At 42.6% G+C, this 17261-nt stretch overlaps 1 protein-coding gene across 5 annotated transcripts in view; it reads right to left on the bottom strand.

Annotated features, from left to right (window-relative positions):
* RASAL2 (RAS protein activator like 2) overlaps positions 1-17261 on the bottom strand; it is a 150574-nt gene that overhangs the window by 118470 nt on the left and 14843 nt on the right. For 2 of the 5 annotated variants that reach the window (XM_087732291.1, XM_087732290.1), the window contains exon 1: positions 10170-10958. The exons of 1 other annotated variant lie outside the window; for it this stretch is intronic. In XM_087732291.1, coding sequence (XP_087588417.1) covers positions 10170-10764 — 595 coding nt within the window. In that variant the 5' untranslated portion in view covers positions 10765-10958. Of the gene's footprint in view, positions 1-10169; positions 10961-17261 lie in introns of those variants that run through there. 2 more of the 5 variants (XM_087732289.1, XM_009463568.2) reach the window with 2 other exon arrangements.

Here is a 17261-nt window from a genome sequence, read left to right on the forward strand (position 1 = left end):
GCAATCAATCTAGAAAACCTTGCTAAATATAAAATACATGCACACATATATAATGATCTCCATTTTTCACATTGATTTACATTGATCATTGAAAAGTACATTCAGCTTCTTGTTTGCTCATCTCTGAATAAAGAAAGCGAAGGCTGTTGGGTATCCAAAGACAAATGAGACGTTACAGATGTAGACAAAACCTATCATCACCCTGAAAGCATTTCTCTTTGAAATTATATAGCCATGCAGAAGTTATTCAGAGCAGAGATTGCTATATGTGTTTTCAATTCAGCCTGGGCCTGTTGGGGAAGGGAGGGAGACTGATGAGGCTTTTTTCCCCCTCCACATACTTGACGATTCAGAAACACATGACTCGGTTAAGGATGCTTTTCTTCCCCTTGCATTCTATAGTTTCCATTTCCCAGGACAGGTCTCCTTAGGTTCATATATAGCACGCCTACCTGGAGTTTCGCCATTAGAATAAATGCACCTACATCCATTTGAACATGTGATTCCCCACCAAGCACAACCACGTAAATCAAATACAGTCAGTGCACCAGCTGGGTGCATACTGCACAGGAGTATTTCTTCCTCATCTGCAGACTTTGTCCCCTTTTGCCTCAGCAGGAAAAAAAAAAAATTGTTTCAGGGATATACAAGTCTGGAGTTCAAAGTTATAGTTTCCACAGTAACAGTAGGAAGGTGTCAGAAGTCTGGGCACATATGCTGCACAGCACAGCCAGGCTGTTGTAGAGCTAGCATCCACCACATTCAAGATGCTACATATGCACACAATAAATTGTTTTTGTTGCTGCGCAAACACAAATTTCTCAATTAGTATATTTGAGCCATTCATGTCACTTGTTAAAGTAACTCAAAACTCCTGCTCTACACATATAATTGCCCCCAAACAAACCCAATGGCATTTTACAATTATATTTCAGGGCCTTCCCTTCTGTTTAGACATGCAGAATTCACAGAAAGCTCAGAAGAAAGTCTGCAATGAAGAAGGAAAAAATGTATTTTCTGGAAAGAAGTTCTGCCTTTTTGCAGCTATTAGAGTATATCTAAGCAGGAGCTAACGACCTGTCATTACAACCAGCTCCTCAGGCAGGTTTTGTGGCAACCTGCATTGAGCTCCCGGCTGCTGCGGATAAGCCAGCTAAAAACTACCTTGTTAGCACAGCTAAAATAGTGGCTGCAGCAGTCACCTATCTGTATGGGGGGGGGGGGGGGGGGGGGGGTCATTAGCAGCGCTGTGTCGGATATGGGTAGACCTAAGAGCTAGCCCAGCAGAGATGCCTGGTTATCGGCAGCGCAGGGCTGCCCATCTCAGCTCCCCGCAGGTGCCCAACCCTGACTTGTGCTGACTGGCGCCTAACAAGCAGGTAGGAGGGCACCAGCCTGGTTCTGGACACCTACAAGATTTGTCTCTGCAGGACCAAGGTAAAGAAAATCTGCACCATCTTTTACTGACACGTTGGTTTGCTCTTTCCTTATTAATTATACACACTGCTATCCCACTGACTTTTCTAAGTACCAGGGTGACTAGCTTCGGCATTTCCTTGAGACTATGTATTAGCAGTAAGAGATAACGTAAAACTCTTAATGCCTAACCCCACAAAGTCACAAGGGCCTCACCTCCCACCCTCACTCCCCCACGCTGGCAGAGTATTCAACGCTTTCCTAGGTGCCCCATGCTTTCTACAAGTCCTCTGGATTAAAAAGGCTTTTACTGACAGAGGTTCTCTCGAACACTGAGACATGGTTAAATAAGAGTCAAATCTTCACATGACAGTGACACATGCAAGTGGGGGTGGGAGTCACGGTCACAAACCATGAAAACCACCGTCGAGACAAACGATTCAGCTCCGTCGCAGCAGACTCGGAACGATTATCCCTTCCTCTCCTATTCCGTTTCAAAACTTCATCCTATTCTCTATAAGTCTCAGTATCATTTAGTACTACCTCAATAAAGGAAAGGACTGTCATTTCAAGACTGGTGAACTTGAACGGTGACTTGAACCATACTCATTTTATCCAGCTACAGGAGGGCTGACAGGAAACCTACCGCCAACCACACTGCAGCCAGAAGCCTGCCCTTGCTAAGTACCACGCGCTCAGCAACCCCGGCCTGAAAACGCTAGCACCTTAGTATATTAAGCACACAAGTCTTCGTTGCTTAATAAAGCTCGCGGAGGAACTGGTTACTAAGACAGGCTATTTATACAGGACACAGCCAGTAGACTTGGTCAGTAATGTAAGAAAAGCGTTGCTTGAGTGGAGATGACTAGGCAACTGGGAGCTCTTCGGATCTGTGGATTTACCTTCTTCCCCTCACATGCAGCTCGTTCGGTGGCACAACCGGGAGAGGAGTCGCTGACAAAGCCTCTCCTCATGTTCAAGTGCAGCCAGAGCTGACAGGAGTTATAAGGTAGATGGAGACACACTGCAAGAATTGAAAGTTTGGCAGATTTTTCTGTAGTAATTTATCAAAACCGCTTGCCAAAGCATCCGTGTGACTAAATGACTGTTAGAGGAAAATTGCTCTTAAAATTGACTACATTAAAAGGGCTTTTATTTTTTCTATGAAAGTGCATTGTAAACCAATAGATGTAAGTAGAAGAAAATACACAGTAACTTAGCTGAGGACAAGTGAGATGCAGCTAGAAGTAAGACCATATCATCACAAAAGGATGTGATAATCTCTGAAGATTTTAAGGTTTTAGTTGGGAATATTTTGAGTATGGCATGCGTGAAAACGCTTCTGTTCCTATAAAACATGCAAAACCACCTAAAGTCAGACATAAAATGAATAAGGAGGTCTGCTTACAACTTGCCATTGGGCTTGGCAGCGTACTTTCTTGCATTTCCCTTTTTAGAAAGAGGGGTTTGTCTGCGACGAGGGGAGTCAGAGGATGAGGAGACTCAGAGAGCTTTTGCAAAATAAACAAACCCCAGAACTAGAATTCAAACCTCATACAAAGACAAGAAGCTATTAAACCAACACATAACTCTGATCCCCTAGGTCTCAAACCTATGGACAGCATCAATAGCGATGTGTGGTGATAGCTGACGGAAATAGATGCACCTGAGCTGGAAAAGTGCATTTGCTCGCTACCTGTTCTCACACGCCACTGTCAATAATCTGGCTCCTCTCTGCATCAATTTTCAGACAAGTGGTTTTTGAGAAGGATGATCCTATACCAAATGCACACATTAAGATGACCAGCATATTCCCCATAAGGAATAAAGACAGAGACCGCCTGCTCTCTAAACATAAGCTTCTTTGAGAAACCAGCTATTTCAGTAATTTTTTTTCACCTTCTCTGTACAAAATATTTTTTAACTTCACTTGAACAAGTGGTCCTGTAACTTGTAAAAAACTCTCGCGCCCACGGAAGACCAGATGTCTAGCTTCAGCTTTCCTCATAGTAAGAACAAAACCACACAGCGGCCAGTTGGTTTCAATGCTAACATGTCAAGAGTTTCATGCATTAGCCTGTTGTTTACATCAACAGCTTCCTTTAAACAAGTGATGTTTTACAGAATTATGAAGTATTTATTTCAGAAGAGTCTGAAGAGTCTCTTGAGTAACTACCGCAGAGGAAGTATCACCACAGAAAGCATAAGGCTAAACGATAATACAAGTTAATTAGTTAAAGCAAGCAATCCAGTAACTCTATAGTAGAGCAATGGTATAAATAAGGACACTGAGATAATCTTGTACATGTTTGTTTACTTCTAAAATGCCATTGCTTTGAGTCCTAAATCACATACTGTTAGCATTACAAATCTACACCATTCATTATTTGGAAAAAAACCAAAGACCTAAAAACCAAATACTTTCCTTCGCATCTGTTATTTTAAGGCAAAAAGGGTCAACGTGCCTAGGAAGCACTCGTTGTGTAAGCATGCAGGCAATTTTCATCCCGCGCCAAGTTCCATTATGGCCAGCATTTGTGGAAATGCAAACCAGGGAGCTGTGCCTGAAGAAAAATTTTACCATGGCAGAACTTACCCTCTCGCTACAGGCTCTAAATGTACACGTCTACAAGAGCTAAGGTTTCCATTTCCAGTGTTGAATACGCTTAGCAGGGATTGAGTCTTCCAGGATAGCTAAACCACTGGGTACGGTTCCCCTCTCTGCACGCTCCCACAGCTGTGTTTTAGGTCTGTCTTTAAGAAGAATACAGAATTTTGAGAAAAGTCTAACACGGTTTCTTTCATGCTTCCTAAGCCTGGGCTCGCTTACCCTTCAAGGGAAACGGCAAGGACTAGCTGCCCTCCTGGGCTGCAGGGTAGGTGCGGACCTGCCGCGGACACCCCCTAGACCGTGAGCATCTCCCGCTGCCCTCCCGGGGATCCTGCCCCCTTGGGTCTCACAGCTGAAGTTTCTCTTTCCGGAGACTCAACAGTCAAAACGTGAAGCTTTGCCAAAGACTCCAAATCCAACTGCTCCAGACATAGCTCCTCCTCTGGAAAGCAAAGACTGTTTTTCCTCCTCCAGCCACTTCCTTTCGACCCTGTCTGGCCTGCTATCAAAGGAAAAGCTTCTCCCACCAAAACCCCAGATCTTTACCTCACCGGGAGCCCTTTCCTCTAATCCCCACAGTTTCACTCTTTGGCAGCTTCTAAGAAAGCTGCATCTCTTCAAAACCCCTACCTCCCTGCAAAGAAAATACAGGAGACAAGATGTCTCTAGGACACAATTACCCTTTCCTTAGATAATTCCCATGCAGTAATTTCTCATGATCAAGGTAATCACAGATAATATTCTTGCAAGCACCAGCTGTCAGCCTCCTCTGCACGGGCAGCATGAAGCACAACATCCCAACAGTCCCACAGATGCGGACCACAAAAACAACAAAGGGCAACCTGGAATGCAAGAGACTGCCATTCACTTGCCATGATTTCATGAGTCAGAAAATAGCTCTTACAAATATAAATGTCCTCATTCATCCCCCTGAATGCTAATTTTTTCATTCAGACAAAATGGTCTGGGGATTAAAGAAATGAAAATCTACAGGCAACGGTGAAATGAGCACAACTACCTGCTTAGAGACACCATTCGTTAAGTGTAATTAACACCAGATAAGCATAATTTTAATAGCTTCAGATATTATGGCTAATTATTTTGTGTTGTGTTCATAAATATTCAGCTGAATAGTATTAGCCTATTGCCCACATTAAACATCACAATGCTTGGGATGAACCAGGCATGGCTCACCAGCACTTCAGGGTGCAGGGCGGTGGTAGGTGTTTAAGTGATACTCAAAGCTGTCGAATGCCAGAAACGCTCCCCTGTGCATCCCCATCCCCCTGTAATTTTCAATATACCATGTAACACAATATTTACTATCACAAAGCCACACTACAGTTTAAAAAAAAAAAAACAAAAAACAACAGACTGATAGTGGACTGCAACATGTTATTTTCATAGTTGTAACTCTACAAAAAACTACAGTCATTTTAATGCAACGTAGGGATAGGGTATAAGCAGCTATCTTGAATATGTTCTGACAATTAAAGGTGGGCGAGTTTTAACATTAAGACTACACCTTGCAACGAAACATAGGGGATCGTAGCAGAAGGCATACAAAGTGACATTTGCACAGCACTTAAACACATGAATTACAGAATAAGCTCAATTGTGTAAAAGTTCCCTAATAAAAACCCCACCAAAAATAAACTACTTAGGAGTAAAAGAGATTTGGGGGTGGAGGAACATGAGTCAGTAGAAGGACTTCTAAAATGAGAAAGTGGTTTTAAAAACATGAAAATAGACAAGCTGCTCCAATGAGTAATAAATACTGAATTCCCATCTCAGACAGGAAGAAACAGTTTCGTATTTTGGGAATTGCTGAAAGAAACTGAATGTGGAACTGTCTTGGCTTTGAGTTACAAATGTGAAAATACAAATCTCTAAATAAGTTTATATGGAAAGGTATAAGAAATAGAATTTAATGAATCTAGACTATAAAGATATTAAAAAGAGCATAGACTTTTAATAACTTTAGTGAATTAGAAAAAAAAAAAAACAAAATCATTTCAGAAAAGGAAGGATATAAAATAGTCTCTCTCACTCTAGGCACAAAAAATGAATTAAAGCATGAAATCAAAACTAAAAGACTGAAGAAACATATCTTTATCCAAGTGAAGAAAGAGAAGGAAATAATTCTGAAGAAGTGTCTTTATAAAAATTGTAACGAGAGCAACCGTGAAAGCTAAATGCATGCTAAATAAAAGAAATCGGCATTTACCCTCTCCCTCCCCCAAACCAAAACAGAGATACCCAGGGAAGATATAGGTGTAATTGATTCCAGTGAAGAATTATTTTGTCATCAATCTACAATTAAACTCGCACTGCCCTGAGATCCAGATAAGAAGGAACAGTGAAATAAATGTTATCCGAGAACTCTCTCACAAACGCATTCTCAGCAGTATTAAAGTGTCAGTGGTAATACTCAGAAATAATAAAAACAGGTGCAGCAGCTCACCTACAGCCCTTGGATACAAGGCTTTGCCTGCATAGCTCCTTCCTTATCTTGTTTCTACTGAAATCGTGGTTATGTTCACAGTCAACAAGTTTATCAGAATGACATGTCTCTGTCCTCAAGCTGATACATTCTCTAGAAATTAAAATGTTCTTAGATTTCTTAAGTTATAAATAATAACTTAATACTGAGTGCAAATCCTTTTACCTTCAGGCTTCGCATATGCTAATTTAAAAGCTGGTTCAAAATGCCTGGCTCTAGAAGTTGTTAGAAGTCAGCACATGTGCACCAGAAGCACCTCATTCACACCCAAACCTGGCCCAGGTTTCTCCTGTGAAGACCCATGCAGCACAGTGGGAAGAGCAGAGCTCTTCCCACCGACCGTCCACTCCATCTGTCCTCTTCCTCCTACAATCCGCGCTGTAGCGTGTTGCAGAAACCATGCCACATGCGTTGGGGAGCCTCTGCATCTTGCCAAAGCTCTGGGCAGAGCCAAAGGAGGCAACTCTCCCAAGGTTCAGCATCCTTTCATCACCAAAGAGGATGAGTGAGTCCATCCAGTACGGATTTCTACAGCCAAGAACTGATGAAGCAGTGTCTGAACATGCTTCCTAGACTGTGAGACCAATTGGAAAATATTTACCCAGATCTTTTTTTCTTTTCTTTTCTTTTTAAAATCCCACTTCCCTCTTCAAGTTGCCAGAAAAACAACTGATCCTCTTTTGGGAGGTAACTGTTTCTCAAAGAAGGGAACTGCTCTTCCCTAGGCTCACAAAGATCAGTAGCAAACTCCACCAATTGCTACACAAACCCACGCAGACGCCCCAGCCTCTGCGATTCTGGCGCAGAGACGAAGCAAAACACAAGAGGCCAGGCAAGCGTTGGAAGGAAGATAACCTTTTAAAAAGTTGATAATCTGCAAGTATTTCAGAGGAAAGTGGAATGAAGTGAGCTGGTGGAAGTAAAGGGCTTGGCTCCTTGGACAGAAGGGAGACAAAAAGCATGCCTCCAGGTTCTCTTGGTTGAACTACAAAGCATGCCTGTCCCGCTGTGTGTTTAACAACACAGAAAAGGTTTTCTTGGGTTTGGGTCATAGCGACAAGAATTTCTGTCCAAACAGATGTCTCCTGGGGGACTTTCAATCAAGCTCTTCCAAGTGAAACTGTTTGCATACACTGGAGAAACCCCATGTCTCACACCATCTCTTGGCTAGTAAAGTGTCTGGGCAGACCACAGACTTCAGTTGCCGGAGGATTCCCAAATTCTGCCTCTCTTGGAGTGGAAAACAGAATCCACTCTCTGAAAATTTGATCACTTCTGAACATCTAGACTGCAGCTGAGAACATGACAGACTTGTCACATTTCTCTTACCTGTTTTGTCTTCAAGTTACCTCCCTCAGACCTGAGATCTAAACCCCAGGAGCTCACAAGCTCTGCCACTGTTTTATCAGGTCTCAGCGTACAGTACTGTGTGGGGCAGGAGACTCCACCCAGCAGCTCCAGCTAACTCTGGCAGGAGCAGCTCTTCTTTAAGGAAAAATAAAACAAGTCACCAGCGATTAGTTGTCCTATGGCTATATATGCTGCACAGCAGCATGCCTTACAGGGTGAACTAGTTCTCTTAAACCTAAGCTGTTGTCTGCTTGAAGAACAGAGGCTGAACCTTTGAGAAGGCAAAGGCTGAAAAGAAACTCCACGGAGGTGTCCCCCCCACCAAAAGCTCTGTGGTCCTGCGACAGCAGCCCAAGCAGGACCTGGCTGTTTCAGGCAATTTTGTGGGTGACTGCATCAACCTCGTTTCCCCAAACACCTTCCTGGCTACAACTTCCTCCCTCGAGAGAGTTTGACTTTTAATCTAGGGTCCCATTGTTTTTCTCTCAGTTCCTGAACTGTGGCTCTCTTTGCAAAACCAGTTTTGGCAGGCTCAGACAGAGATTTATCCGACCCCAAAGAGCCCAAAGGTTCTATCACTGTCTCCTAACTGTCATGAAGTATTTACCACGTGGTGGCTTCTCACAAATAATCCTTTTCCTCTGTTTACTTTTCATGCTACTAAAAGCAAAGCATCCCAATAACCTAGGCAAGTGACAATACTTAGGAATTATGAGAGAAGCATTCGGTATCAAAGTGCACTAGAACAGAGGGGAAGAAAAAGGAACTACAGCATGCTCTGCCCTTCATATACTGCGAGATTTTGATCCAAAATGCTTATATCACACAGAATACCTTCCCAATATAGCTTGCTGACTTACACTGGTGGGTAGAAGAGACCAAACAGAAAAACTGTCCCAAACAATCTGCACTAGTAAGTCAGTCTCCCAAGAGGTCTCAACAACAGTGGGAGCCTGCAGTAGATATCTTTGTTTCTAATGTGAATGAACAGAAAGGAGAGAAAAAAACCAAACTAACCAACCCCTTAACAAGAAGCCTTCAACAGAAGGGGGGTGGGGGGGGTGGGGAAGGTAGTTCTATTACTTCTGGGTTTTTGTTCCCCATGTACTCCATGCAATTTAACAAACATCATCAAGGTAAATTCCAGTTGAGCAAGGTCTTGGAGAAACACAAATCAATGACTGTATGTAACTAGGTTTGAACAGATATAGTCCTTCTTAGTTATTTCTTCTTTTTGGCCATTTGTTTTTGTTTTAAAGCAATGTCACTGCTTCCAGTAGCAAACATAAGCCTGTAAGGGACATTCCACTGTGACTGAAAGACTGAATACCCCTGTAGACAGAGTATATTCTTCTTTCACTGCAACTACTAAGTTGAGGTTTTTTTGAATACTGATGACTTGTCCAGCAGTCTCAACTGGACCTAGATGTCATCAGGCTTTTAATACGCTAATCTGGAGGACTCTGGAAAGTGCCGAGGTTTTAGGGGGAAGGAAGGTTTATTTTTGCTTTTATTACAAATTTAAACTTCGGGTTTTTTTCAAAGCCTCATCAGTTACTTGGTTCAGGCTGGGTAGCCCACTAGAAAGTTACAGGAGAGGCCGAGAGAAATGAAGGCAAATTTCTCCCTTCCCCTCCCCTCCCCCCCCCCCCTTTTTTTTTCTGCTTTATGAGTGGTGTTATCAGCAGGGCAGATTTAAATGACATCTCAGGCTTGCATCTTGCTGACCTCAATCCCAGCTAGCTAAACCTTTGCAACACTGCTGTCCTTGGCATCTACCAGTGAGCAGACATCAGTTTAGCTGGTTGATTACAAAACTGTGAATCTGATATGAGGAACTAGGTCCATTCCACTGTCTTGAGCACTGTTTAAAAGACAGCTTAATTTCTCTCTCTCCCTAGTACTTCATTTACAGTAGCAGGCTTGATATCTCAATCAGGGCACTACAACACTGCAGGGGCTACCGTGCTTGCAGGACTGCATATACCACACACGCAGGGTGCCTTTGAGAGAGAAATGCGATTGCTTCCACCAGATGATGCTTGTTTTAAAGGGACCTCCAAGTTTTTAAGCATACACCAAAACATCTCACACCACTTCCTTATCATGAAAGGCCCTTTTTCAGTTGCTTTTAAAAAATTAAGACAGAATATCAGAGTTGCCAATGTCATGTTAATAAAACTAAGTTAGAAAACAGTTCAAACAACTATCATATGTCCCAAAGAATGTCTCGCTACACTCACCTGTTACCCAAACAGCAGTAGAACAAAACAAAAATGAGTTCATTACCTGTACTCAAATCCATTTGGTTATCATCTGTCTTCCCTTCATTTACTGACTCACTGCCAGGCTCCCCTTTTCGACTCATTATCTTTGAAAAGCCACTTGAGAGAGAGGAGAAAATGCCACGGATGAAATAGCCCTGCTGTTCAGAGTCCACCGAACGCACGGCTTGCAGAAATGGCTTGGCATTCCTGTTTCCAACATGTGGCACGGGTTCAGACAGAGAGCGGTTGAAGGGAACCCGAAACGGTCTAGTCCTTGCCTGGAAAAGCATCTCTGTTGGGTCTTCGTGGAGACCATCGGCGCTGGTAGCATCCATGCTTGCAGAACTTTTGGCAAGACTTGGATCATTGCATTCCCTTTTCAGGTTGCACGAGCCCTCTTTTTTGCTTATCCTCCAGGGAAGCCGAGGATGTGTCTGCCACCTGTACGCTCCGAGAGGTTTCTCTGGGTCAGAACTCATTTGTTTAATCATTTTCTTGCTTTTTATTTGGTGGTACCAATTATAGTCCTTCAAGGCAGCAGGGCCAGCATCTTGTTCCGACAACGATCTTCTGAAGGTCCTGGGAGAGAGACTACAGTGCTTTTTGAAAGCACTCATTTTCCACCCCTTGAATTTCAGCTCTTAACTTACATTCCTTGTTGCTTAATAGTCATATAGCTGTAGTTCCCCACTCACCATTTTAAAGCCCCAGTCACTTTGTTCACCGCTGTGAACTGCAGGACAGCAGAGGTTCTTCCTGAAGACCTTGAGCATCAATCCCAGAACCCGGTATTTCTACATCTCAGCAAGAAGGATGTGCCCTCACCTATAGCAAGCCGACTTCTAATGGCACACGAAGCCTTGCTAAGCTTGCTGCTGCTTCCTGCGTTGTCACATTTCTGCACTGAGCTTTCAGGAAATGACTAAAAGAGCCCAGCCATGAAAACCCACAGTGGTGTTCTGCGCCAATCACACTTCACTTTTTTCAGTCTACATTAAAGATTGGGTTAAAAAAAAAAAAAAAAAAAAGAATGCAAAAGTACTTCACTCTAGAGTCACAGCAAAGTCTCAGAAAAGCATTAAAAAAATTGCAATACTCAACTGGGAGTCATGCACATTATGTTCTTCAGTTAGGTAGTAAAGTACATCCAACAGACAGAGTAATATACAACATAAAGACGATTCCTGGAGTTTATATTTACCACAGGTACGTTGTATCACTTAAGAATACCTCAGAGCTGCCTTTTAGAGAGAGGTAAAATAGGCAGATTCATCAGAATCGAGCGCTGGAAGACCCAGAGAGGAAGGCAAAGGGGAGGGATGGAATAAGGAGAAGAAATGCTGCAACTTAATGTAGTGAGAGTGTAAATACACTTAAGGGAAATAAGTAAAGGGGAGGAGAAAAGGGACAGAGAAGGTGGGTGGGACTTCACCAAACAGACCAAAGCAAAGGGAAGGTTTTGGGGCATGATTCTCTGGCAAACAGAACAGGACAGCAGGCAGATTTTCCCTTTTCTTCCCCCCCCCCCTCTTTTTTTTTTTTTTTAAACAACAGAATAGGGTTTTATTTTTATAAATCTAGTTGGAATAAGTGAGATGGAAAAAATAGTCCTATCTGTTTAACCAAGGGAAAAAAAAAAAAAAAACCTTGCCTTCTCTACAATTTAAGAAACAGCTGACTATTTTAAAATCTCATAAAGAAAATATCCGCTGGTGAACTCAGATCATGCTTGCCAAGTTTTAGACCAGAACACTTAAATCTCAAGTCTACTCAAATCCTTGAAAATAGGGGGTTTATAATGGAAATGCTGACAGACCCTTGGCAATCAAGTGACAATGAAAACTACTTCTCTGGTTAAATAAAATGATAATCTGGGCTGGCAGACCAACAAAGCTTAACTGACCCACTATGGGATCTCACTTTTAAGCGAGGCTGCATTCGTCAGCCAAAGTACATTCCTGACAGTTGCAGATGCAAAAACTTCCTTACTTATGTGTATATATGGAAAAGAGTGTCACTGCTCCCTAGAATAGGGATGGAGTTACCCAAAGATCCCCATCACGCAGAGAAATAATTTCCTTCTTCAGTAGCAAGTTACATTCTTCAATTAGAAGCAACAGAAGCGCCTATCTAAAGTTGCCACGTTCAAGAAGTTACAGCAAATAACCTCAGACGCAAGAACAGCTCAGACATTGCAATGCAAATTGTGCATCAAAAATAATGATGCTGACTCTCGTGCTTTGTAGGAAGTCATGCTGCGCAGAACACGAGTCTTAAATGACAAAACGTATCTAAACAAGAACTCTGCTACAGTTTCCATCCAGAGTCCCCAACTCCTCAAGGAGGCACAAGGAGCAGTGAATATGTGCGGAGATGGCAAGTACTCCCATCGTGAAAATTACAGAATTCACCAGGAAAAAGTCAACTGGCTCGTGCGGGCTGTTTCTTGATCACAAGGGTTACCGCTCACCCTTCGGTGAAGCCTACCTGGGCCCACGGACTTGCATGGATTGAGTTCTTATAAGTAATTCCTGACTTGACCCTCATCCACTGCTGGTAGTTTGGTTTTTTTTTTTTTCCTTCTTGATCCCTTTCACCAAGCACAGAGGCCTGAGAGTCCTTGTTTCTGAAGGCTAAGGCAAACACAGCATTGAGGACCCCAACTTTAACTGGGTCTGCTGTAACCGTATCACCCACCCCTTTCAGCAACAAGTCCCCCTTTTCCTTGTTGAGCCTTTTACTACTAATGTGGCAGTAGCGCTTTGAACAAATGCTTTGAATTAGCCAGTCTGGTAAAGCAGGCTTTATGGAACTTCAGAAATAAGTATAAATAAATACGACAGACGATGATGTGGTTCACTCTAATGGCACAAGCCATCATCAGCAGAGAAAACTGAGAATGTGAGGTAGGTTTCTGGTCAGCTCTGCAAGCCTTGCTTGTACAAGTTTCCACTAGCACATCTACATCTACTTTTGGTTTGAGAGCACGGAAGGGCAGGAGAGGACAGGAGACGGAGACAGACTGTGCAGTAGCTGAAGTCCTCCTGGGATTTGCTTGCTGCAGATTTCTAGCACACTTTCTAACTCCTGTTGAAACATAACGACAAAGCTGAGCACTCATACAAACCATGTTTTGAAACAGCGCTTTGAAAGCACTTATCTGCTGTATCAGAGGACTCGGTATGACCAACAGGAATGACTCAAATAATGTGACACCAGCTGCATCAGTGTTATTCTGAAGCAGGGATTTAGCACAACAGCGCTTCAGACAGGAAGAAACTTTAGGCAAGACACTGGTCTTTGCATGAGGACAAGAGATGATCACCAGGACTGCTCTCATCCTAGCTCTCTTTTTCCCCACCATCCTGTGGACACCCGACTGCATGGAAAGATCATTTCACCTTCTTCCCAATACGGCTTGCGTTACCTCAATTGCTGACTTTCACAGACCACCCATTTCAGCAAGGGAACACACAAAAAGATTAACCACGTATCAAGTTACAGCATGAAGCAATGTGCAAAACCAGTTATGGGTTAACTTCTACTTAAAAATATTTTTATTGGTGTGGCCAGGGGTTGGACCACAGTTCTGTACAGAACTAACAATACAGAAAAAGGCAGCCTTCAATAAGCGCTCAACATGAAGCCCAGGAACATCAAAGTCTCAGTTTAGTTTAAGTTTGAATAATGTTAAGACGGGTCTTCACTTTTGACTTCTGATTTCACTTTTGATTTCATGTTACCACTGCTCAGACAAATGCATTTCGTGATCAAAGAAAACAGTTATCCAGCTGCCTTCACTTAGCTGAGATTTCACAGTGAACTCTACAGAGGGTAAAATGGTCTTTCTCAAACTGCATCTAAAAAGGCATACAAGGCTTACATGTTTATTGACATAAAACCACTGATACACAAGTTTGCTTAGTCTACAAATGAGACAGTTATTTCAAATTGCTACCTCAAAAATTTTAGCCTGGGCTTAGAGTCAAACTGGACTCTCTCTTCCTTACACACAGCAGCAGCAGCAAAGATGATGCCCAAACAAACCCTTTGTTTATACTAATCCAATGCCACTGAGTTAAAATTGGTCTCACTTGGCTCCAGCATTTCTTGTGTACATATCACGTGCAAGAAAGTAATTCACGTAGCAGAACTTTCTCCTTGATCCAAAGTCCAGTTACTCATGTGAAAACTCAAGTCCTTTCAGAGCAGAAGGTTATCTTGGGAAGCATTTACACACAGTCTCACTATCACAAAGAAATCAGCTTACAGCAGTAACTGCTAACATATCGGTTATGTGAGATCCCTCACCGCACAGAGCCACCCACTCAGCCGTCAGCAGGTAAAATAATTTCTGTGGAAGAAAGGAGGTTGTCAATTAACTTAAGAGAATCTGGAATATTTTCACTTATACCTCCTGTTTTTCATACCTACTGCATAAAAACGTGATCCTCAGCTAGCAGATTTTCCTCAGAAGAAGTTTTTTTTGGTAATGTTTGCAGTTCATTGTGCCAAATCATTCATTTAACTTTTTCAGAAAATTACTATTTTCTTCCTAACAATCCAGTCATTTAATCATCCGATTTGACATGTTTAACAGCATATATTTCACTACTCCTAGATATCTAAGCAATTTATGCACAAAATGCAGATTTGCTATGTTGGAATATAACTGTATTTCAGCTTTAGGATCATATTGGGAAAACAATCTTTCTTAACTTTCTAACAACATTTTGCAGAAAACGTACACAAGCAGCATTACATTTTCACCAAGCATATGAAGATAATTCTTTGGCAACGGCCTCCTGCGTGGGCAGTCCGCTCTCCACCATTCGGCTTTCCAAAAAAACTACCCAGCTCTGCTGCATGAAGCCTCAGAAATTCCTCAGAGTATCTGTTGTTTAATAAACACTACCAGCCAATTAAAAAAAAAAAAAAAAAAAAAGGCAACACCACAAAAAACCAAATGCATCATTGCCAAGCAGCTGGAGGGAGAACCTGTCTCTGATGATAGAAATTAATGTTTAATGCTCACTTGCTCTCTGAAAGCTGTCTAGTGCTTGAGTAAAGGCACTACAACGTGTAAAATTTTAGTTCATCTTTAGCATAGCTTATATTGAGAAAAAAGATGAATTGAAACCTCCCATGACTGAACTACTCCATTTTAAATTAATTTTGGACCAAGCACAAACTTAACAGCTTCTCATTTTTTAAAACATTTGCCAAAACATGGAGGGGGAGGGGGGAAAGAGAAGAGAGCTAAAAAAAACCAACCCAAAAACCAAAAAAACCCAAACCCCACACAACTACCAAAACCCATGACAAGCCCTGAACATTTATTCACCACACTTGGGTTTTCAACCAAGTCCTCTTCTAAATCGTAAAGACAGCAGGTTAAGAAAAGACCACTTCTGAGAAGATCCCAGATTAAGCCCCCAACTACCAGCCATCAAAAGAGTTCTTTAACATGTAGAAAAGTAAAACAAATTGCACCCTACGTCTTCCCCAGACAAACCAGAAAGGATGCAGTCAGGCAGGGATCCTTGATTTTGCAGTCTAGCTCCCCTTAGCTCCTTCCCCCTTCAAAACTAGTTCAACACTCACCACACTGGAACAGTTCATGGAGGAGTAATCGATATATAAAGCAGAAGCCAACACAAAAGTCTTCCAATTGACCCAACTTGACATGTGGCTAAACACCACAGAAGATGAAAGATTTTTCCTTCCCTTTAAATTAGAGACTTCTCAAAATATTAAGTTTTGTTTATGCAAGGCTAAGTAATTAATGACCTAACATCCCCTTCCCATCTCCTATCACCGAGACGCATCTGTTTCCCCCTGCAACATTTCCTGCAGGTGGATATCACTTCTCCTCGCCTCAGCGCAGATCAGTGCACCTGACTTACTTCACCGCTTAATATTTAGTGCATGAAGTTATGCAGAGGACAAATGAAACAGCACCTTAAAAACTGTTGCATTTGGGATTACAGTGACTGGAAGAGCAAGGCTTGCTGGAGTTTGGAAACGGCATGGCTGGAACACAGATAACTTACTGAGCCCAAATTAGAGTTCCTGAGAGCAAAACTGCCACGTCTTTATCTGACAAGCTTTGAGCTGGCAATGCAGATCAGTGACTGCACAGAAAGCTCACCTGTCCCAGATAAACCAACAAGGTATGCTATTTTCACTATCGCTATGCTGAGAACAAAATGCGTCTACGACCAAGCTAAATGGTGATACCAGCACATTTAAATGCCAGAGAGCACCTCATTTTCCTGATCCGAAATTCCTGCGCTAAGGCATGCTGTAACTGTTGTGCCATCATTGCCCGGCATTGCCGAGCCCTGTACATTTCGCTATAGCCAAGGCTGCCGTGATGCAGACTGACTCAGCATTTGCGGTGGTCTAGTTTCTGAAGGCAAGGACTGAGAAACTCTCTGAGATTTCTGCCCTCTAATTCCATGGCAAAACTTCTCCTACAATTTCCCTGCTGATACAAACTCCCCACTCGAAAGTCTCCTGGCTTCATTTTCCCATGCTGTTCCAGTGATCTGCATGAGAAGCTGCTGCGCCCTGTCAACTGAGCAGGGCACAGAGAGATAATATAAATTTATGAGATGCTGGGTTTTGGATGGATGCCAGGAAAAGTTAGCAAGAAAATCCCATTTCAATACATTGCGAATAAACCTGTAGAACAACGATGCCAGATTTTAATTTCACTAGCCATCTTTTGTTGTTGTTGTTGACAACAAAACACAGCTCATGCCAAGTTTCAAGGGCCATAAAAACGTACATTTAAAAGGCAGCCAAGCGCACGCAGGGGCTAAGTGAGCCCACACACAGCTGCAAGCAACGCCACCCCCAGCCAGCCAAATATTTTAGCAACATGCATTGGTGCAAATAAACAAATGTATAACCTGAAGGTAAACACTCTGGCAACTACTATGTAGCACGGAAAGCCCTAACAGTAAAAAGACCCATTTGTAGGGAGTGGCAGCACTTGCCTGAGAAATTTAGAGAGATTTACAGGTTTCTGTAAGGCAGGCAAGCCCTCAGCCCTGACCTGCGACACAGCGGCTCCCAGAGGTCTGGCTCCTCCATGGGCTTACCACTG

Source organism: Nipponia nippon, unplaced genomic scaffold (assembly GCF_047370975.1).
Source record: "Nipponia nippon isolate SJK-2023a ecotype South Korea unplaced genomic scaffold, ASM4737097v1 scaffold_5, whole genome shotgun sequence".
NCBI classification, from domain to species: domain Eukaryota; kingdom Metazoa; phylum Chordata; class Aves; order Pelecaniformes; family Threskiornithidae; genus Nipponia; species Nipponia nippon.